This window comes from Brachionichthys hirsutus, chromosome 5 (genome assembly GCF_040956055.1).
Source record: "Brachionichthys hirsutus isolate HB-005 chromosome 5, CSIRO-AGI_Bhir_v1, whole genome shotgun sequence".
Classification (NCBI taxonomy): domain Eukaryota; kingdom Metazoa; phylum Chordata; class Actinopteri; order Lophiiformes; family Brachionichthyidae; genus Brachionichthys; species Brachionichthys hirsutus.
In genome coordinates this window covers 15,404,793-15,426,353 of record NC_090901.1, presented here as the reverse complement: position 1 = coordinate 15,426,353, position 21,561 = coordinate 15,404,793, and the positions used below count along the sequence as shown (strand labels likewise).

Below are 21,561 nucleotides of genomic sequence, written 5' to 3'. Positions count from 1 at the left end.
ACATTTAGGATGAAGTCTACATTTATCTGATGCCTCAACTTCAGGGACGTAAAGATTTGGTGAAAAGAGAATTACTTCAAGTATTGGGAGGGGGGGGACGGGGACGCAACACCTCTGAAAAACGGAGGGAACTTCAGGGGACATGAAAGCCTCGTTAGAAAATCTGGGACAAAGGCTTGAGTGTTCGGCCTTGTGTGGGGAACGTGTCTGCAAAATGAGGCAGAGCAAATGTTGTTCCTGCCTGACATTACGTGTGTGTGTGTGTGTGTGTGTGTGTGAGTGTGTGTCTGTGTGTGTAGGTGTGTGTGTGTGTGTGTGTGTAGGTGTGTGTGTATGTATGTGCGTGTGTGTGTGTCTGTGTGTGTAGGTGTGTGTGTGTGTCTGTGTGTAGGTGTGTGTGTGTGTGTGTCTGTGTGTGTCTGTGTGTGTCTGTGTGTGTAGGTGTGTGTGTGTGTGTGTCTGTGTGTGTAGGTGTGTGTGTGTGTGTATGTATGTGCGTGTGTGTGTCTGTGTGTGTCTGTGTGTGTAGGTGTGTCTGTGTGTGTGTGTGTGTGTGTGTCTGTGTGTAGGTGTGTGTCTGTGTGTGTGTGTGTGTGTGTGTGTGTGTGTGTCTGTGTGTGTAGGTGTGTGTGTGAGAGAGAGACAGGGAGTCTTAAACAGCTTTCTACATTTGGCTGCTGACTTCTGTTTTCATTGGATTGCGTGGCTGTTTGAGAGGAAAGACGTGTGTCCCCTACGTCCCTGTTGCGTTTGCGTCCTCAGCTGCTGGACGTGTCCAGCCAGGCAGGAAGCAGGAGCATCACAGGATGGCTGTTTGAAGGCGCTAAAGAAAGCGCTGCTGCGTTTTGGTTTCCATGGCGCCAGGTCCTCCGCATGTCTTCTGCCAGGCGACTCATGTACGGTTTGATCCTCAGCACATCAGAGCTGTAGTTTTCTCCCAATAAGACAATTGACATATTATTTTCCTTATTCCAGCTAAAACGTCCTCCTTTTGCTTCTTCATGTGTTCATCCGTAACTCTAGAATCGACAGACTTGTTGAGCCGTTCGATCAACGTCAACGACTACAATAAGAAATGAGGTCCGTTTCACACGAATCCTTGTCTGCATCGTTGGATCCAATAAATGGACTGCACTTAAATGGACTGCACTTATATAGCGCCTTTCCACCGCTTCGCGGTGCTCAAGGCGCTTTACATGAGGCCTCACATTCACCCAGTCACACACACATTCATACTCCAGTGGGCGACTGCTGCCATGCAAGGTGCGGCCAGACCCACCGGGAGCAATTTGGGGTTCAGTGTCTTGCCCAAGGACACTTCGACGTGCAGGCAGTCAGAGCTGGGATTTGAACCACCGACCTTCTGATCACTGGACAACCCACTCTACCAACTGAGCCGCAGCCACCCCCTCGGATCCAATAACCTTCCGATGAGTTGAATCAACGTTTATTGGGAGACGTTCTTCTACGCTGCTCCATTGTTATTTAATGAACAGTATCACATTACAACATCTCGCCTTATTTTAAGACAATGGCGTTTTACATACGTTAGATACGCTTAGGCCCTTATAGGGTGATGCTGCGTTATCTACCTGTTTAGATTCAGCCTGGACAGGATCCAAATGAATCCTGGAACCTGGCAGCCTCGGCAGCCGGCCTGAATGCAGGAATCCTCCAGTTGTTCTCCTCTCCTTCCTCATTCCTCATTCCTATCCATATTTTTGATTCTGTTTGAGTGTGTGTGTGCGTGTGTGTGTGTGTATGTTGTCCAACCTACTTATTTCTAGCCGGTTACTCTTTGACAGTTACCTTTTCCGATGCTGATTGGATTTCAAGTATAACGGCCATGTTTGAGGGAGAGAGAGAGAGAGAGAGAGAGAAATCTCGGACTTAAATAGTATTATAAACAATTTTTAAACAAGATCATTTCATTTTTTTTCTCTTACCCATTTCAAATATGGAGCGAACGTCAATTTTATTTGAGATCGGTTTGATCAAAACTGCAGGGCGTCATCTGCGTGTGTGGGACGCGGGGTTGGACGTGGGGTTTGGGGGCGGGGTTGTGGGCTGGTTTGGGGGCGTGGTTGTGGGTGGGGTTGGAGGCGGGGTTGGGGGCACCACGTTGGACCAGCTGAAGCACCATTCTTCCAGACTTCCATCGTGTCGTTCCTTTCTCCCGCATGTGTTGTCTCGTGTATATGCTTTCTGCACCTCTTCGAAGGAGGGTTGTTGGCAGCGCGATTTATTTGCTGCAGTCGAAGCCCACTCATCGAATTCTGTTTCAATGTTGCACTGTACTTGTACTGTGTTGACAATGACAAATAAAGCTTTCCATTTCCATTCCACTTTGCTGTGCCGGTTCACGGCTCTGCTTCCCTCCTTGCCCCCCTCCAGATGCCCTCTCGCTGCAGGAATGTGCTGAGCGTCGGCGCCACCACCCTCTTTGCTGCGGGGGTGCTCTTCACCATCCTGCTGGCCTATGTCACAGGTTCTTTTCGCCTGAGTCAATGACACAATTCTATTGGTGGTGCAGGTGTGTGCTTTTCTGTTAACTGGCTTCCACTGTGTCGTCCAGGTTATCAGTTCATCCGCACTGAGCAGCAGCACCTGTCCTTCGGCCTCTACGGTGCCTTCCTCTCCCTGCACCTCCTCCTGCAGAGTCTTTTTGCCTTCCTGGAGCATCGGCGGATGAGGGGCCCCGCCTGGCCTCAGCACCTCCGCCGCTCTGTGGCCCTCTGTGTTGCTGCCTACCAGGAGGACCCAGACTACCTGAGGAAGTGCCTGCGCAGCATCCGCAGGATCTCATTCCCCGGCCTTAGGGTGGTGCTGGTGGTGGACGGAAACCGGCCGGAGGACCGCTACATGATGGACATTTTTCAAGAGGTGATGGGCGGAGCTGAGCAGGCTGGCAGTATGGTGTGGAAAGGAAACTACCACAGTGATGGGAGTGGAGGAGGAGGTGTCAGACATGGAGGGAGGAGCACAGTGCACATGGAGGAGGCCGCACGTGTGGCTCGCCTGGTCCGAGGCTGCCGCTACTCCTGCATCATGCAAGAGTGGGGGGGCAAAAGAGAGGTGATGTACACCGCCTTTAAAGCGCTGGGGGACAGCGTGGATTATGTCCAGGTGAGGACCACAAACACGGGACGGAATCCTCCACACAATGATATAAGCCTCAATGCTTCTGTATTTCTGGTCACCACTGTCCCCCTCCTCTCTCAGGTGTGTGACTCAGACACGGTTCTGGATCCGGCATGTACCATAGAACTGTTAAAGATTCTTGAAGAAGATCCGATGGTTGGAGGGGTTGGCGGAGATGTTCAGGTGAGATGCCAAAGAATATCGACGAATATCCTGAAGGCTGCAGAAAAAACTAACTCCAGGTTGACAGAAAGCTCGTTGTCGGAGTCCAGCCCAAGTCGACGCTGTCCCTTCCTGTCCCGCAGATACTCAACAAGTACGACTCGTGGATCTCCTTCCTCAGCAGCGTGCGCTACTGGATGGCCTTCAACATCGAGCGCGCCTGCCAGTCCTACTTCGGGTGCGTGCAGTGCATCAGCGGGCCTCTGGGAATGTACAGGAACTCCTTGCTTCAGCGTTTCGTGGAGCCCTGGTACCAGCAGACCTTCCTCGGCTCCAAATGCAGTTTTGGTGATGACCGCCACCTCACAAATCGAGTGCTTAGCTTTGGCTTTAAGACCAAATTCACAGCGAGATCGCAGTGCCAGACCGAGACGCCGACCCAGTATCTGCGCTGGCTCAACCAGCAGACGCGGTGGAGCAAGTCGTACTTCCGCGAGTGGCTTTACAATGCGCTGTGGTTCCACAAGCACAGCCTCTGGATGACCTATGAGTCTGTGGTCACCGGCTTTTTCCCGTTCTTCTTGGTTGCCACTGTCGTCCACCTCTTCTACCGTGGAAGGCTGTGGAACATCCTGCTCTTCCTGCTGACCGTGCAGCTGGTTGGGATGGTGAAGGCCACCTACGCCTGTTTCCTGCGTGGCAGTCTGGTCATGATCTTTATGTCGCTCTACTCGCTGCTCTACATGTCCAGCCTGCTGCCGGCCAAAATATTTGCTTTGCTCACCATCAACAAGGCGGGATGGGGCACTTCAGGCCGCAGGAAGATGGTGGTGAACTTCATCGGCGCCGTACCCGTTGCAGTGTGGGTACTGGTGCTGCTGGGAGGTGTGGTCTACACAATCTACTGTGAATCTCAGGAGCCACTCAGTGAAACCGAAAGAGCCTTATTGATCGCGGGTACGATACTCTACGCCTGCTACTGGCTCGTTCTCTTGGTGCTGTACCTGGCAATAGTAGCCAAGCGGTGTAACAAGAGGGACGAGCCGTACCGCCTGCCGTACGCCGAGGCATAAACCTGCCAACGGAAAAGCTGCTAGGACATTTTGTGCCAGGTTTTACTGCAGTACGATTCCAGCAAGAGCGCTCACCACCTTGTGACGGTGACTCCTCTTCATCACCGGTGCTAACAATGTGCGTGTCTGAAGAACCCGAGCTGCAGGGCGTCTTCAGAGCAAACGGCGCTGATCCACGTTTTCAGTATTCACACACCCGGGACGGTCAGAAGAACATCGGGTCGTTCGTGGGGACAGGGTTGCTGTGACGACGCAGCATAAGACAAGAAGACAAACGGTTTATTATGTCTTTCACTTGAATAAAGGTGGAATTGGATGAATGTGATTGAGCCTCTGTGATAAACGACAATAAATACAGGCTTCCCCTCTAAAAGTAAAAACATGGCTTTCAAAATAAAGGTCACGCCGTTTTAGTTAGAGTTCAGCATGCAAAGACAATGTTCCGGATTCAGTCCATTAATGGACAGCCAGCAGGTCCGACTCTGAAATCACCCAGTAAGAGATGAAAGCTGCGAACACACACACGCACACACACACGCACACACACACACACACACACACACACACTGTGTATGATTGGGACCATTGTGAACATAAAAGTCCACTGAGATTCAGGAACAATTTTGGATTGTTTTCTATCTAAACTAGCCTAAATTAATGAATTAGCAGTTTCACTGTGTTTATTATCTTATTCCATAAATACACTGAAACTAGTGACGCAGCGGGTGGCGCTGTTGCCTCGCAGCAAGAAGGTCCTGGGTTTGATTCCCCCTGGCCTTTCTGTGTGGCGTTTGAGTGTTCTCCCCGTGTCTGCGTGGGTTTCCTCCGGGTTCCCCGACCTCCTCGCGCCTGAGGCGCGTGGATCACTATAAATTGAGAGAGAGTGTGTGTCTGGCTTTCCGTGTGGCCCTGCAATGACCTGGCGACTTGTCCAGGGTGCGCCCACCTTCTCGCCTGCACTCAGCTGGGATAGGCTCCAGCGTAACCAGTGTCCTGGTCGTTGGATAAGCAGCTGAAGACGAGGTGATTACGATCGTTTTGTCTTCACAAACGAGTCCGAAGCGGGTCACGAATACAAAACTACAAAGTGTGAAGTGAAGCTTGATAATAAAAGGTTTGCATGATCAATTCAAATACCCCGTAGGTGTGAATTTGAGTCTCAGTGTCTGCATGTCTCTCTATAAGTCTTCCTTGTGATGATGCGGCGCCGGACCCAGTGTGTGCCCCGCCTCTTTATCAGTGTTCCTGGGATATGCTTCCTGTTCAGGACACAGACTTCCTGTCCAGGACTGAGACTTCCTGTCCAGGACTGAGACTTCCTGTCCAGGACACATACTTCCTGTTCAGGACACAGACTTCCTGTCCAGGACACAGACTTCCTGTCCAGGATACATACTTCCTGTTCAGGACACAGACTTCCTGTACAGGACACAGACTTCCTCTCCAGGACACAGACTTCCTGTCCAGGACACACTTCCTGTACAAGACACAGACTTCCTGTCCAGGACACAGACTTCCTCTCCAGGACACAGACTTCCTGTCCAGGACACACTTCCTGTACAAGACACAGACTTCCTGTCCAGGACACAGACTTCCTGTCCAGGCAACAGACTTCCTGTCCAGGATACATACTTCCTGTCCAGGATACATACTTCCTGTTCAGGACACAGACTTCCTGTACAGGACACATACTTCCTGTCCAGGACACAGACTTCCTGTCCAGGGCACAGACTTCCTGTCCAGGACACAGACTTCCTGTCCAGGACACACTTCCTGTCCAGGACACAGACTTCCTGTCCATCACTTATACAAGGATTTAGCTGAGTTTCTTCAGACACTGAACAAAGTTAGCACTATTCAGGAAATGCAGAGACTGCTCTGATAATATCTTTTGTGAGGACCGTAATAATGTCAGCGTCGCCAAGTGCCACAGAAATAGCAATAACTTTTTCACTTTTTCATTAAATTCAATTGCTCTTATGTTTGTTGTTGAAATGTTACAATCGTTACACAATGACATCCTCGCACAACGGGCCCCTAGAAACAGCCACACGTGCAGATCTGCATCGGGGCGGTCACGATTTGGCTTTTGGTTCATTTCATTGGATCATTTTGTGTTTCTGTTATTTCCTGATATTCATTCTGCTTCTCTCGGCAGTGGGCGTGGCGGAGGACAGGGGGCGGAGCAGACACACCTGTGATCCATTTTCCCATCACCTGACAGTCTTTAAAACTGCGGCTCACCTGGTCCCCCTTCAGCGGATCATTGCTTTGTCTCTGGCGCCCCCCAGTGTTATGACCATCGTGGGCTGCTCCGTGATGCCAGTTTGTGCTCCGCCTAACTTAAGTTGCTACTTTTGTTATTGGGGGGGCGCCTTGCTCCAGGGCACCTCGGCAGTGCTCTGGGGGTAGACTGGCCCCCCTCCAGCCACCAGCGCCATGAACTAAGTATGTTTACCAATTGGTCTATAAACATAATATCCAATAATGTATTATTTAAAGTATAGATTGATGATTGAATATTGTAATCGTAATCCATCAGGAAATATCCCAACTTGAAAATGGATTGCCAACATAAAAAGAACAATCACTGAATGTAAAAATCTATTAGAAAATGCTAAGTTAATTTAAAATGTAATTTAGATTTCATGGCGGTGCCATATTTAATTTGGGCAAAGGAAAGATTTGACGACTTTCTGTTGACATTTTGCCTTATTTTCTACGGACATTGATCAAGTGTTTTAAAACAAATCGGCACCTCAGCTCCGTCACGTTAATGGATAGATGCCCAATGAATGTGCCAGAGGACACATCAGACCACGGTGGTGCGTTCAGGGACCCCAGCATCACCAAATTCACCCAAAACCGGACTGATACGGTGCAGTTTTGGGCTGTGAGGCTCCTTATATGCGGTTAATCCCTAATTCTTCATTGAACGTGTTGCAATAATGTTATGTTTCCTAAAAGATATTTGAGACATGATTGTTCAATGTATTTTATTCAGGTCAACGTCGCTGTCATCTTTTCCATCGGAACATTTTCACACCGATAACGTGCTTCCTTTCTCAGGCCCTGGTCACAGATCATCTCTGCATCCATGGCAACAGATAGAGTTTACAAAACGGCATCCTCAGACGGGACCTCTGACTCGGTGACGAGTCTCACTGGACCTTCTTGGGCACGTTAGTGATGATGGGCTTCGGGCGAGTCTTAAAGATGAGTCTCCGCTTGATGAGGGCAGTCACAGAGTAAGACGTGCTGCTGGATCCTTCATCGTTCGTTTCCATGTCCTCCTGCGAGACGTCAGTGCTGATGCGGTCCAAATTGTCCTGCAGATGGCCAGAATGCTTGGTGAGGACAGCAAAGGGTTTCTCCAGTTTGACCTGTTTTCCATACAGGATATGATGTCCAACAAGCAGCACCGGCACACCCTGGTGGACAGAGCAAGAACCCCAACAACAACAGCCGATGAACGTACAGTCAGACATCGAAACTTTAAACTGGTTTCTGTTCCACACGACATTACAGAACCCGGATGCTTTGATGCTTTGATGCTTTGATGCTTTGAGCCAGAGAATGGTTCTGAATAGTCGCTGCTTCTGATGAGGTGATGCGTTTTGGGCCATTGTTTCCCTGCTCGTCTGACACTCAGCAGTAGAGTTAGTGTAACATTGACTTTTAGAAGCGTCGTGTTACCTCGCTGGTGTAGACGAGGTCTCCCATCACATTCCCAGCCAGGCCAGAGTTGTGTCTGGACATCACCTCGCCCTGGAGCTCCACCAGCAGCCATTCTGGAGGACTGCTGCCGCCTGCAGGGCCTCTGAGGTCGGACACGGACACACGCGCACACACACACTTCTTTATGGCTGAAGTAGCGATAGAAAAACCATTTCGGATTAAAACCTGAACGTGATCAATGACTCGGTGTTCGTTCTTCCTACCTGATCAATATTTGAACCATTGTCCTGATTTATAATATAATAATACCATAAAACCTGCAAACGCAACGCCGGGCTCAGTCTGCGCTGGAATCTCCCGCCCGCTGCGTCCGTCCTGTCAATTCGATGACGTATTTCCGCTCCGCTTCCTGTCCAGGGGATATATTTCCGGTTCAAGTGTCACCAGCGTGACTGCTGCTGCTGTCCAACGTGGAGCGAGAACGTTTAGCGCAAAGAGCGACGTATCTGCTGGTAAAGTGGCGGATACTATAATACTAGTACTCATTAGTGTGCATATTTATATGTACTTTTACCCCGCGCTGCCGGACCGCACGGCGCTAGCTTACTAACCGGTTCGTGCTCCTCCGCAGGGACCGTGGGGGAGTTCACGGTGCTAGCTTTACTAACCGGGTTCACGGTGCTAGCTTACTAACCGGGTTCACGGTGCCAGCTTACTAACCGGGTTCACGGTGCTAGCTTACTAACCGGGTTCACGGTGCTAGCTTTACTAACCGGGTTCACGGTGCTAGCTTACTGACCGGGTTCACGGTGCTAGCTTTACTAACCGGGTTCACGGTGCTAGCTTTACTAACCGGGTTCACGGTGCTAGCTTTACTAACCGGGTTCACGGTGCTAGCTTTACTAACCGGGTTCACGGTGCTAGCTTTACTAACCGGGTTCACGGTGCTAGCTTTACTAACCGGGTTCACGGTGCTAGCTTACTAACCGGGTTCACGGTGCTAGCTTACTAACCGGGTTCACGGTGCTAGCTTACTAACCGGGTTCACGGTGCTAGCTTACTAACCGGTTCGTGCTCCTCCGCAGGGACCGTGGGGGAGTTCACGGTGCTAGCTTGCTAACCGGGTTCACGGTGCTAGCTTACTAACCGGGTTCACGGTGCTAGCTTTACTAACCGGGTTCACGGTGCTAGCTTTACTAACCGGGTTCACGGTGCTGGCTTTACTAACCGGGTTCACGGTGCTAGCTTACTAACCGGGTTCGCGGTGCTAGCTTGACTAGCCGGTTCGTGCTCCTCCGCAGGGACCATGGGGGAGTTCACGGTGCACCGGGTTCGCTTCTTCGACTACATGCCCAGCGCCATCCGGGACATGGCGTTTAACGGCGGCACCGAGCGGCTGGCTTTGGCCCGGGCCGATGGAGCCGTGGAGGTCTTCAACTTCTCCGACCACTACTTCCAGGAGAAGGTAACGCGCCGGAGAAACCTGCGTTACGTTACTGAGGCCCTCCTCAGGCAACCAGACTCTGTTACTCTATGGATCAATAACCACAGGAAGTCATTGATCAGCAGGTCTGCGTTCAGTGTTAATGATGATCAATATATTTATTAGATAGAGCGTTAGAGCAGTACAGAGAAGTACAGCCAGACAATAGTATGTATTACAGTACAAGTACAGGCAGACAATAGTGTATGTTACAGTACAAGTACAGGCAGACAGTAGCATGTATTACAGTACAAGTACAGGCAGACAGTAGCATGTATTACAGTACAAGTACAGGCAGACAGTAGCATGTATTAGTCAAACAGTAGTATGTATTACAGTACAAGTACAGGCAGACAGTAGCATGTATTACAGTACAAGTACAGGCAGACAATAGTATGTATTACAGTCAAACAGTAGTATGTATTACAGTACAAGTACAGGCAGACAGTAGCATGTATTAGTCAAACAGTAGTATGTATTACAGTACAAGTACAGGCAGACAGTAGCATGTATTACAGTACAAGTACAGGCAGACAATAGTATGTATTACAGTCAAACAGTAGTATGTATTACAGTACAAGTACAGGCAGACAATAGTATGTATTACAGTCAAACAGTAGTATGTATTACAGGACAAGTACAGGCAGACAATAGTATGTATTACAGTACAAGTACAGGCAGGTAGTAGCATGTATTACAGTACAAGTACAGGCAGGTAGTAGCATGTATTACAGTACAAGTACAGGCAGGTAGTAGCATGTATTACAGTACAAGTACAGGCAGGTAGTAGCATGTATTACAGTACAAGTACAGGCAGACAGTAGTATGTATTACAGTAAAAGTACAGGCAGACAGTAGCATGTATTACAGTACAAGTACAGGCAGACAATAGTATATATTACAGTCAAACAGTAGTATGTATTACAGTACATGTACAGGCGGACAGTAGCATGTATTACAGTACAAGTACAGTCACACAGTAGCATGTATTGCAGTACAAGTACAGTCAAACATCCTGTCTAAGAGGAGCATTTCTAAAAAGCCTTTGCGGTCTTGTTTCCGTTGAAAGTCCTTCGTACATAAATCATCCACAATTAACAATACAAATAAAAAGTTCCTCCACTGATGCAAAATAACAATAAATTAAGGACACATAATATGTACAACGTTAATGGAGTATTGTAAGACAGTCCTTGATTTTAATTCTGATGTGCAGATGATTCCAGGAAAGGACGGCAGGACCGTTGAGTCTCTGTGCTGGGCGGGCCAGCGTCTGTTCAGTGCTGGTTTGAGTGGGGAGATCACCGAGTACGACCTGGACCGCCTGAGGCCCAAGTACAGCGTGGAGGCGTACGGGGGGCCCGTCTGGGCCGTGGCCAGCAACGGCCAGGGAACGCTGCTGGCGGTGAGTCGAGTCCAGCTTCGTGCTTCGTGCATGATGAGAGAGACCTGATGGAGTCTCATCGATGTTCTCCGTATCAGGTTGGGTGTGAAGACGGGACGGTGAAGATGTTTGAAATCCTGGAGGAGCGGATTCAGTTCAAGAGGAGCCTGGACCGGCAGAAAGGTACAAGTTAAACTCTGCCAAAAATGGCGTTTCATTTCTAAATGGCGTACATTTAGCCGGAATAAATGTTCTTTATCTTTAGAGGTGAACAGGAAATGGAAAGTTCCGTCTTTGCTACCGGTTCACGCAGACGGGCTGTTGTCCCATCGATTATTGTTAATAATAATACATTTTATTGATATAGTCGCTTTGTCTAATAACGCTAGACAATCGTCCAGTTGTGAAGTGAAATACGCCCTTTGATGCATCAACCGAAACGAGCGCAGGGAAATTTCTACTTCCGATTTCCCTGATCAGGATCTCGTGGAACGCGTATTTCAAGGAATAGGTTTCAAAATAATATCCGACGTTTTGATATTCAGCGAGCCGAAATCTGCAACTCATCCGTCACCAAACATCACGATATAAATAAATCTAAATGGAGAGAAGCGGCATCTGCTCCAGCCTTCCCTCGCAGGAGAGTTCAGTGTGGCGTCTGATCTTCCAGGTCGCATCGTGTGTCTCTCCTGGCATTCCTCCGGGACGCTGATCGCCGCCGGCATGCTGGACATGATCAGAATGTTTGATGCAGAGACGGGTGAGGGTGTCCGTCTGGATCCTGGAACGGCTTTGAGAAGGTTGCTGCGTGTGTTTGAAGTGACCCTGACCTTCGGTCGCCTGCCTTGCCTCCAGGCCACTCCACGCACCGGCTGCTGGTGGAACGCGGCCGCGGGGCATCAAGGAGCAGGGAGGTGGTCGTCTGGAGCGTCGTCTTCCTCTCTGATCACACACTCGTTAGCGGCGATTCTGCTGGGAAAGTCCAGATCTGGGACGGAGTCACGGGAACGCTGGTCAGAACTCACCTGGTCACCAAGTGGGACGTCCTGCGACTCTCCGTTTCCCGGGTATGTAAAGGAGCGCCGGGACGCTCGACGCGGAGCCGGGCGGAGCCGGGCGGCGCGTTCTCCGATCGGTGATGGGCGCTGTGAATGCCCGGCAGGATGAGAGCAGTCTGGTGGCCGGGACGTCTGAGGGAACTGTCATCCAGTTCCAGCTCATCGCATCCACCGTGGACCAGCAGGAACGGGAGTGGGTCCGAACGAGGACGTTTAAGAACCACACGCATGACGTGAGGGCCCTCGCGCACACCGACACGGCCGTGGTTTCTGGAGGTCAGTGGGGGGGGGGGGGGGGGGGTCGGTCGGTGTGTCGTAGCGAGAGCTAGCGGAGCGTTTCTTGCGCTGCTTTGTTCTGAGCTCACTTCAGAGACCGCTTGACTTCTATCATGTACGTTTGAACAGTGCAAACTTTCACTCACCTGTAACTCGATTGTTCGTCATCCTGTCAGGCATGGACACCCAGCTGGTGGTGCACCCCCTGCTGGACAAGGTGGAGAAGAACACCCGTGCGTCAGCGCAGCGGAAAATTGCTTTCTCACACGTGAGTGTGTGTGTGTGGGGGGGGGGGGGGGGTCTCCCTCCCCACCGGCACACGTCATGAGCATTTCTCCTCCACGGAAGCCGACGGCGGTTCGGCCCGTTTGCCTCGTAACAAGCCTGTCTTTGTGTTTCTGTAGAAAAGTCTGGTTTGTTGTGCAAAGAAAGCGTCGGTGCTGCTTTTCCAGTTCCCCGACCATTTAGAGCTGTGGAGCGTTGGAGAGAGCGATGGGCACGGTGAGAGCACGCGCACGCACACACACACACGCACACACACACACACACACACACACACGTGTATGAGTGATGTCGAAGCCGAATGAATGAATCTCTTCCACTGTAATAAATGAGCAGCTTTCCCGTCGGCAGGACGGCCTGGTGATATTCTGCCTGTGAAGAGGAAACCAGAGAAGCTGATTCATGTGAAGAGGAAGGTGAGTCCGATTGTGTGTTCCCTCGCCTCCCCCCCCCCCCCCCCCCCCAGGGCGTTTCCTCCTCTCTGCTCTCCCACCAGGTTCTTTCTAGATTGACGTTGTGTCTGCTCACCTTTTTTAGGGAGACGATCACATCTGCAGCAGCGCTTTGTCTCCGTGTGGGGGCTGGTTGGCGTACTCGACGGTCTCCAGTGTCCGTCTCTATACGATACAGTACGGCAGCATCAGCATCACGAAGGCGAGCTCCTCCCCACCGCCGCATCGGGAGACTCTCATAGGCTGCGTGGGTGATGCTGACCGCTCTGTCTCCGCCTCCAGGTGTCCAAACTGCCCAAAGAGCTCCACTCGGCCCAGCAGCTCTGCTTCTCCTCCGACTCCTCCAAACTGTTTGCTTCTCACGACTCTTCGGTTGTTGTTGTCGGTCTCAGCCAGCTGGAGTGCAAACGCCTTCCGTCGCTCAGAGCCTCCAAGTCGGGTGAGTCGGAGTCAGAGTCGGAGGGCCTCGAGGCCGGTTTGAGCGCGGAGTTGAGCAACGCTACATTTCAGTCACTGGTTTTTGTGATGCAATAGTTTTTCATACATGAGCATTTTCCTTTCTCCAGTTTCGTAATGGAAATGCGTCCAAGTGTGCCGTCACAGCACCGTAGCGTCACGCAGTACTATAGCGTCACGCAGTACTATAGCGTCACGCGGTACTGTAGCGTCACGCGGTACTGTAGCGTCACGCGGTACTGTAGCGTCACGCGGTACTGTAGCGTCACGCGGTACTGTAGCGTCACGCGGTACTGTAGCGTCACGCGGTACTGTAGCGTCACGCGGTACTGTAGCGTCACGCGGTACTGTAGCGTCACGCGGTACTGTAGCGTCACGCGGTACTGTGGCGTCACGCGGTGCTGTGGCGTCACGCGGTGCTGTGGCGTCACGCGGTGCTGTGGCGTCACGCGGTGCTGTGGCGTCACGCGGTGCTGTAGCGTCACGCGGTGCTGTAGCGTCACGCGGTGCTGTAGCGTCACGCGGTGCTGTAGCGTCACGCGGTGCTGTAGCGTCACGCGGTGCTGTAGCGTCACGCGGTGCTGTAGCGTCACGCGGTGCTGTAGCGTCACGCGGTGCTGTAGCGTCACGCGGTGCTGTAGCGTCACGCGGTGCTGTAGCGTCACGCGGTGCTGTAGCGTCACGCGGTGCTGTAGCGTCACGCGGTGCTATAGCGTGCCGTCGCAGTACTGTAGCGTGCCGTCGCAGTACTGTAGCGTGCCGTCGCAGTGCTGTAGCGTCACGCAGTGCTGTAGCGTCACGCGGTGCTGTAGCGTCACGCGGTGCTGTAGCGTCACGCGGTGCTGTAGCGTCACGCGGTGCTATAGCGTGCCGTCGCAGTGCTGTAGCGTCACGCAGTACTATAGCGTGCCGTCGCAGTACTATAGCGTGCCGTCGCAGTACTATAGCGTGCCGTCGCAGTACTATAGCGTCACGCGGTGCTGTAGCGTCACGCGGCGCTGTAGCGTCACGCAGTGCTGTAGCGTCACGCAGTGCTGTAGCGTCACGCAGTACTATAGCGTGCCGTCGCAGTGCTGTAGCGTCACGCAGTACTATAGCGTGCCGTCGCAGTACTATAGCGTGCCGTCGCAGTACTATAGCGTGCCGTCGCAGTACTATAGCGTCACGCGGTGCTGTAGCGTCACGCGGTGCTGTAGCGTGCCGTCGCAGTACTATAGCGTCACGCGGTGCTGTAGCGTGCCGTCTGTATTGGCAATAAAGTAATTCCTAAGTATAATGACAATTACATAATTGATAATTGTAAGATCAATCAAATAATCATTAAGTGGCGATTAAACAATGCTAAGTAACTTTGACCTACAGGGACGGTGGTAGGAAAATAACCGTCTGCAAAGGTGTGATGAGATGAAAAAACAATGTTGCTAAACAGGAAGTACGCTTCAACGAAAGGCCCTCGTATGCAGCTAAGTTTTGTGGTGAAGGTTCATGGGCTGCATCTCCGTATTGATCACTTAGCCAACTGTTCTACTTGGATGACTGAAGCGAAGAAGAGTGAAAACATCTTGCTTATATAGGCACCCATTCTTTCTTTCATTCTTGCAACAGGAAACAGGTGTTTTACAAGGGAAATTCTAAGTATCAATACGGAGATGCAGCCCATGAACCTTTACCACAAAACGTAGCTGCATACGAGGGCCTTTCGTTGAAGCGTACTTCCTGTTTAGCAACATTGTTTTTTCATCTCATCACACCTTTGCAGACGGTTATTTTCCTACCACCGTCCCTGTAGGTCAAAGTTACTTAGCATTGTTTAATCGCCACTTAATGATTATTTGATTGATCTTACAATTATCAATTATGTAATTGTCATTATGCTTAGGAATTACTTTATTGCCAATACACGTCACAGTACTATAGCGTCGCGTCACGCAGTACTATAGCGTCACGCAGTACTATAGCGTGCCGTCGCGGTACTGTAGCGTCACGCAGTACTGTAGCGTCACGCAGTGCTGTAGCGTCACGCAGTGCTGTAGCGTGCCGTCGCAGTACTATAGCGTCACGCGGTGCTGTAGCGTCACGCAGTGCTGTAGCGTCACGCAGTGCTGTAGCGTCACGCAGTGCTGTAGCGTCACGCAGTGCTGTAGCGTCACGCGGTGCTGTAGCGTCACGCGGTGCTATAGCGTGCCGTCGCAGTACTATAGCGTCACGCAGTGCTGTAGCGTGCCGTCGCAGTACTATAGCGTGCCGTCGCAGTACTGTAGCGTGCCGTCGCAGTACTGTAGCGTGCCGTCGCAGTGCTGTAGCGTCACGCAGTGCTGTAGCGTCACGCAGTGCTGTAGCGTCACGCAGTGCTGTAGCGTCACGCAGTGCTGTAGCGTCACGCAGTACTATAGCGTGCCGTCGCAGTGCTGTAGCGTGCCGTCGCAGTACTATAGCGTGCCGTCGCAGTACTATAGCGTCACGCGGTGCTGTAGCGTCACGCGGTGCTGTAGCGTGCCGTCGCAGTACTATAGCGTCACGCGGTGCTGTAGCGTGCCGTCTGTATTGGCAATAAAGTAATTCCTAAGTATAATGACAATTACATAATTGATAATTGTAAGATCAATCAAATAATCATTAAGTGGCGATTAAACAATGCTAAGTAACTTTGACCTACAGGGACGGTGGTAGGAAAAAATCCGTCTGCAAAGGTGTGATGAGATGAAAAAACAATGTTGCTAAACAGGAAGTACGCTTCAACGAAAGGCCCTCGTATGCAGCTACGTTTTGTGGTGAAGGTTCATGGGCTGCATCTCCGTATTGATCACTCAGCCAACTGTTCTACTTGGATGACTGAAGCGAAGAAGAGTGAAAACATCTTGCTTATATAGGCACCCATTCTTTCTTTCATTCTTGCAACAGGAAACAGGTGTTTTACAAGGGAAATTCTAAGTATCAATACGGAGATGCAGCCCATGAACCTTTACCACAAAACGTAGCTGCATACGAGGGCCTTTCGTTGAAGCGTACTTCCTGTTTAGCAACATTGTTTTTTCATCTCATCACACCTTTGCAGACGGTTATTTTCCTACCACCGTCCCTGCAGGTCAAAGTTACTTAGCATTGTTTAATCGCCACTTAATGATTATTTGATTGATCTTACAATTATCAATTATGTAATTGTCATTATGCTTAGGAATTACTTTATTGCCAATACACGTCACAGTACTATAGCGTCGCGTCACGCAGTACTATAGCGTCACGCAGTACTATAGCGTGCCGTCGCGGTACTTTAGCGTGCCGTCGCAGTACTGCAGCGTCACGCAGTACTGTAACGTGCCGTCGCCCCGGTAACCTCGGCTGGTCGGTGCTCTCCTATCTCTGTTCCGTGATGTTTCGATGTTACCTGAGTGGAGTCTCTGAAGGTGAGCTGTTGGGGCTCGTCATAATCATTCATGGTGCGGCTGCTACTACTACATATTGAAGTACTAGTACATATGGGGCGTGTTGAAGGTACACGCGTCGCTCTGAACTGGGTGTGTGTCGCTCCAGCCTCCAGGCAGCCGGTTCACCTGCTTTGCCCCAGCGAGGACGGCCGGTGGCTCGCTGCTGCGAGCACGGACTGTCGGATCCACGTGTACGACCTCCAAAAGCTGAAGGTGATCGCCACCGTCCGTCAGCCATCTTTGAAGAGTGGCCAAAGCGACGGTCGTAACTGTGTGTGTGTGTGTGTGTGTAGCTGCACTGCACGGTTCCGGCGTACGGCTCCTGCCCCACCGCCATCGGCATCCACCCAGCAACCAGCAACCTCGTGGTGGCGCACGCCGACCAGCAGGTAAACGCGGCGGTGCGCGACAAACGTGTCTCCAGACGTCGATGATGCGACGTCGTGCGTTTCCTTCGTGTGTGTTGCAGATCTTTGAGTACTCGCTGCGGCAGAAAGAGTACACGGACTGGAGCCGGAGGCTGCAGCGGCGGGGGCTGCACCGTCTGTGGTTGGAGAGGGACACGCCCGTCACGCACGTCGCCTTCAACCCGAAGAACCCGGCCCACATCCTCCTCCACGATGCGTTCATGTTCTGCATCATCGACCAGAGCCTGGTACGTGGGTCGAGCGGCTCCGATGGCGGCTCCGATGGCGGCGCCGCCTGCTAAACGCCTCTGCTTCCACACGCAGCCCCTCCCAGAGGAGAGGACGCCGCTCTACAATCAGATGATGCTGCAGAGTCTCCCCGAGAGAGAGCGGCTCAGACACAACCACGCCTTCAAGATATGCAAAGCATTCAAGGTGCGTCGTCCCGGTGCAGCGGAGCTCAAAGGTCAACGTTTTGGGGCTTCTGAGGGGTTCAGGAGGAAGAGGAGGAGGAAGATGAAGAGGGGGGACTCGGCTTCCGGTCTCCACCCGGGAGTGAGTTCTAACGTTCCTGTTTGTGTTCCCCTGCAGCACCTCTTGTGTGTCCGTTTACTGGAGGACCATTCTCTGGTTGTGGTTGAGCGCCCCCTGCTGGACATCATGTCCAAACTGCCTGCACCTGTCCGTCAGAAGAAGTTTGCTACATAACCGATCGGATCAGAACTTTGTTAGTCATGAATAAAGTAACTCGACAACATCGTCTCCCTTCTTCTTTCTCTTTCGGCTCGTCCCGTGTGTTCAAAGTGTTTGCTCTGTAATCAGAACGCCTCCTCAGGACAAGACGCGGTCCACCTGCACCCGGAAGACGGGACAGAATGTCCAGGTGTTAGCCAGGGAGGACACGGGACACTCCTTTGAGGACAGTATGTCTATTAGCATCAGTACCAACGATCCAAGAGGAGGCGGAGCCGCCAACGAGTGATGAGTCGTGGACCAGCGGTGGCTCCGGGGGGGGAAGCGCCGAAGCGTCCGGCAGCATCTTTGGTACCGGCGGGCCAATCAGGCTTCAGAACCTCGTTTGTACGCTCGTGTTTTCCCAGAAACTCCTCCCAGAGATCCCGATTCATCCACAGTCTGTGCATCCTTCATCCGTGGTCCACATCCAGACCCCTCCCAAATACCCCCCCCCAGGCCCACACACCGTAACATCTGCCAGAGACCCCCCTTCCACTGTAGCCCCTCCCTCTCCACCCCGGAGCCACGTGTTGAGGGCCAAACCCTCCTGTCCTTCTGCGTGTCCCCCCCTTATCACCGTCTCCCAGTCCCCCCCCCCCCCGACTCCGACAGCCACTTTTGGGCAAAGAAGAAAAGGCTTCACTCGCAAGGTCCGGCGCAGTCGGAGGCAACGAGGGCGACAGGCGTGAGATCAGAGGAGGAGGAGGAGGCGGCTTCCGTAGGGACAGCAGGACATCAATAGAGATGTGAGGTACAATACTCAGAATGTGTACTGACATCAAGAAAGTACAAAAACACAAACTGAAATAAGCTGGAAGACATTTCTTCCTGAGCATGAGTTAATGTCCCAAGAACATTTTATTACTGTCGTTGATGTTCTAAGTAAATCAGGAAAGCCGTGCTCTGCTCTGCTTGTTTCAGGTGGAGGTCAACGGAAGGTCAGACAGCCGGAGCCCACGATAGGCTGCGCCCTGGATCCGTGTACTCTCTGGAAACAGACCCATGAGGAGGCAGAGGAGGAACCGGACGCACGCGTTGGCGTCGGGAACATTTCGCTTTCTGCTTTTAGTGCTTGCAGGCTTTGGTTGCAGGTAAACAGTCACCGGTGAAGGCGCCAGGCAGGAGAACAGAGAGATGTTCCCCGTAGAACCAGAGATGGGCTCTGATCTCAGGGCAGTTAAGCGTGTGAATCACGTTCCGCGTTAGCGCGCACAACGATCTCTGAATGAGTGTTTGCTGAACGTTCCCTTTGCTCCGTCTCCCCGACAAACCTTCAGACCATGTTTTTGTCTCATGGGACATGTCTTTGTTTTTGTCCTGACCTCACCTCTCGCTCGCCCCTCCCTGCTACGCTTTCATGTAACTATTCTTTGCACCCTGTGCGAGTCTGTACCATAATTCAAATTAAATTGCGTTAAAACAAGGCGTCTTCATTCTCAGAGTATGTGTGCACTTCTTCACTCGTAAATAAAGTGAGGAATGACTCGTCATTCATTAAATGATAAAAGGACATTTAAGGTTTGAGAAGAGTGACGTCATCGACCTGTCTCCTCCCCCCGGGTTGGTCGTGCTCGCCTCCCCGACACGTCGCCCGATCCCTCACCACTGTCTCTAAGCCGTCCATGTCTGTCCTCACCACTGTCTCTAAGCCGTCCATCATGTCTGTCCTCACCTGTCTCTAAGCCGTCCATCATGGCTGTCCTCACCACTGTCTCTAAGCCGTCCATCATGGCTGTCCTCACCACTGTCTCTAAGCCGTCCATCATGGCTGTCCTCACCTGTCTCTAAGCCGTCCATCATGGCTGTCCTCACCACTGTCTCTAATCCGTCCATCATGGCTGTCCTCACCACTGTCTCTAATCCGTCCATCATGGCTGTCCTCACCACTGTCTCTAAGCCGTCCATCATGGCTGTCCTCACCACTGTCTCTAAGCCGTCCATCTTGGCTGTCCTCACCTGTCTCTAAGCCGTCCATCATGGCTGTCCTCACCTGTCTCTAAGCCGTCCATCATGGCTGTCCTCACCTGTCTCTAAGCCGTCCATCATGGCTGTCCTCACCTGTCTCTAAGCCGTCCATCATGTCTGTCCTCACCTGTCTCTAAGCCGTCCATCATGGCTGTCCTCACCACTGTCTCTAAGCCGTCCATCATGGCTGTCCTCACCACTGTCTCTAAGCCTTCCATCATGGCTGTCCTCACCTGTCTCTAAGCCGTCCATCATGGCTGTCCTCACCACTGTCTCTAATCCGTCCATCATGGCTGTCCTCACCACTGTCTCTAATCCGTCCATCATGGCTGTCCTCACCACTGTCTCTAAGCCGTCCATCATGGCTGTCCTCACCACTGTCTCTAAGCTGTCCATCTTGGCTGTCCTCACCTGTCTCTAAGCCGTCCATCATGGCTGTCCTCACCTGTCTCTAAGCCGTCCATCATGGCTGTCCTCACCTGTCTCTAAGCCGTCCATCATGGCTGTCCTCACCTGTCTCTAAGCCGTCCATCATGGCTGTCCTCACCACTGTCTCTAATCCGTCCATCATGGCTGTCCTCACCACTGTCTCTAATCCGTCCATCATGGCTGTCCTCACCACTGTCTCTAAGCCGTCCATCATGGCTGTCCTCACCACTGTCTCTAAGCTGTCCATCTTGGCTGTCCTCACCTGTCTCTAAGCCGTCCATCATGGCTGTCCTCACCTGTCTCTAAGCCGTCCATCATGGCTGTCCTCACCTGTCTCTAAGCCGTCCATCATGGCTGTCCTCACCTGTCTCTAAGCCGTCCATCATGGCTGTCCTCACCACTGTCTCTAATCCGTCCATCATGGCTGTCCTCACCACTGTCTCTAATCCGTCCATCATGGCTGTCCTCACCACTGTCTCTAAGCCGTCCATCATGGCTGTCCTCACCACTGTCTCTAAGCCGTCCATCATGGCTGTCCTCACCACTGTCTCTAAGCCATCCATCATGGCTGTCCTCACCACTGTCTCTAAGCCGTCCGTCATGGCTGTCCTCACCTGTCTCTAAGCCGTCCATCATGGCTGTCCTCACCACTGTCTCTAAGCCGTCCATCATGGCTGTCCTCACCACTGTCTCTAAGCCGTCCATCATGGCTGTCCTCACCTGTCTCTAAGCCGTCCATCATGGCTGTCCTCACCACTGTCTCTAATCCGTCCATCATGGCTGTCCTCACCACTGTCTCTAATCCGTCCATCATGGCTGTCCTCACCACTGTCTCTAAGCCGTCCATCATGGCTGTCCTCACCACTGTCTCTAAGCCGTCCATCATGGCTGTCCTCACCTGTCTCTAAGCCGTCCATCATGGCTGTCCTCACCTGTCTCTAAGCCGTCCATCATGGCTGTCCTCACCTATCTCTAAGCCGTCCATCATGGCTGTCCTCACCTGTCTCTAAGCCGTCCATCATGGCTGTCCTCACCACTGTCTCTAATCCGTCCATCATGGCTGTCCTCACCACTGTCTCTAATCCGTCCATCATGGCTGTCCTCACCACTGTCTCTAAGCCGTCCGTCATGGCTGTCCTCACCACTGTCTCTAAG

General features: G+C 51.9%; 3 protein-coding genes across 3 annotated transcripts; 2 read left to right on the top strand and 1 right to left on the bottom strand.

The window, feature by feature from the left end:
- Positions 1-2,394: 2,394 nt before the first annotated feature.
- On the top strand, positions 2,395-4,376 carry has3 (hyaluronan synthase 3). The gene is made up of 4 exons (XM_068739542.1): positions 2,395-2,488; positions 2,576-3,126; positions 3,223-3,324; positions 3,447-4,376. The coding sequence occupies exons 1-4, from the start codon at positions 2,395-2,397 to the stop codon at positions 4,374-4,376; spliced, it is 1,677 nt and encodes a 558-aa protein (XP_068595643.1).
- Positions 4,377-7,380: 3,004 nt separating this feature from the next.
- On the bottom strand, positions 7,381-8,452 carry chtf8 (CTF8, chromosome transmission fidelity factor 8 homolog (S. cerevisiae)). Its single transcript, XM_068739730.1, has 3 exons — positions 8,318-8,452; positions 8,073-8,196; positions 7,381-7,807 (listed from the first exon to the last, which is right to left on the bottom strand). The coding sequence occupies exons 1-3, from the start codon at positions 8,335-8,337 to the stop codon at positions 7,538-7,540; spliced, it is 414 nt and encodes a 137-aa protein (XP_068595831.1). The 5' UTR covers positions 8,338-8,452; the 3' UTR covers positions 7,381-7,537.
- A 70-nt stretch (positions 8,453-8,522) lies between these two features.
- On the top strand, positions 8,523-18,026 carry utp4 (UTP4 small subunit processome component). The gene is made up of 17 exons (XM_068739441.1): positions 8,523-8,566; positions 9,356-9,519; positions 10,754-10,942; positions 11,020-11,104; positions 11,592-11,681; positions 11,777-11,988; positions 12,084-12,255; positions 12,432-12,523; positions 12,660-12,756; positions 12,889-12,953; positions 13,075-13,191; positions 13,272-13,428; positions 16,977-17,083; positions 17,164-17,259; positions 17,340-17,525; positions 17,602-17,712; positions 17,869-18,026. Exons 2-17 carry the CDS (start codon positions 9,361-9,363, stop codon positions 17,983-17,985), a joined length of 2,052 nt encoding a protein of 683 aa, XP_068595542.1. The 5' UTR covers positions 8,523-8,566; positions 9,356-9,360; the 3' UTR covers positions 17,986-18,026.
- Positions 18,027-21,561: the final 3,535 nt, after the last annotated feature.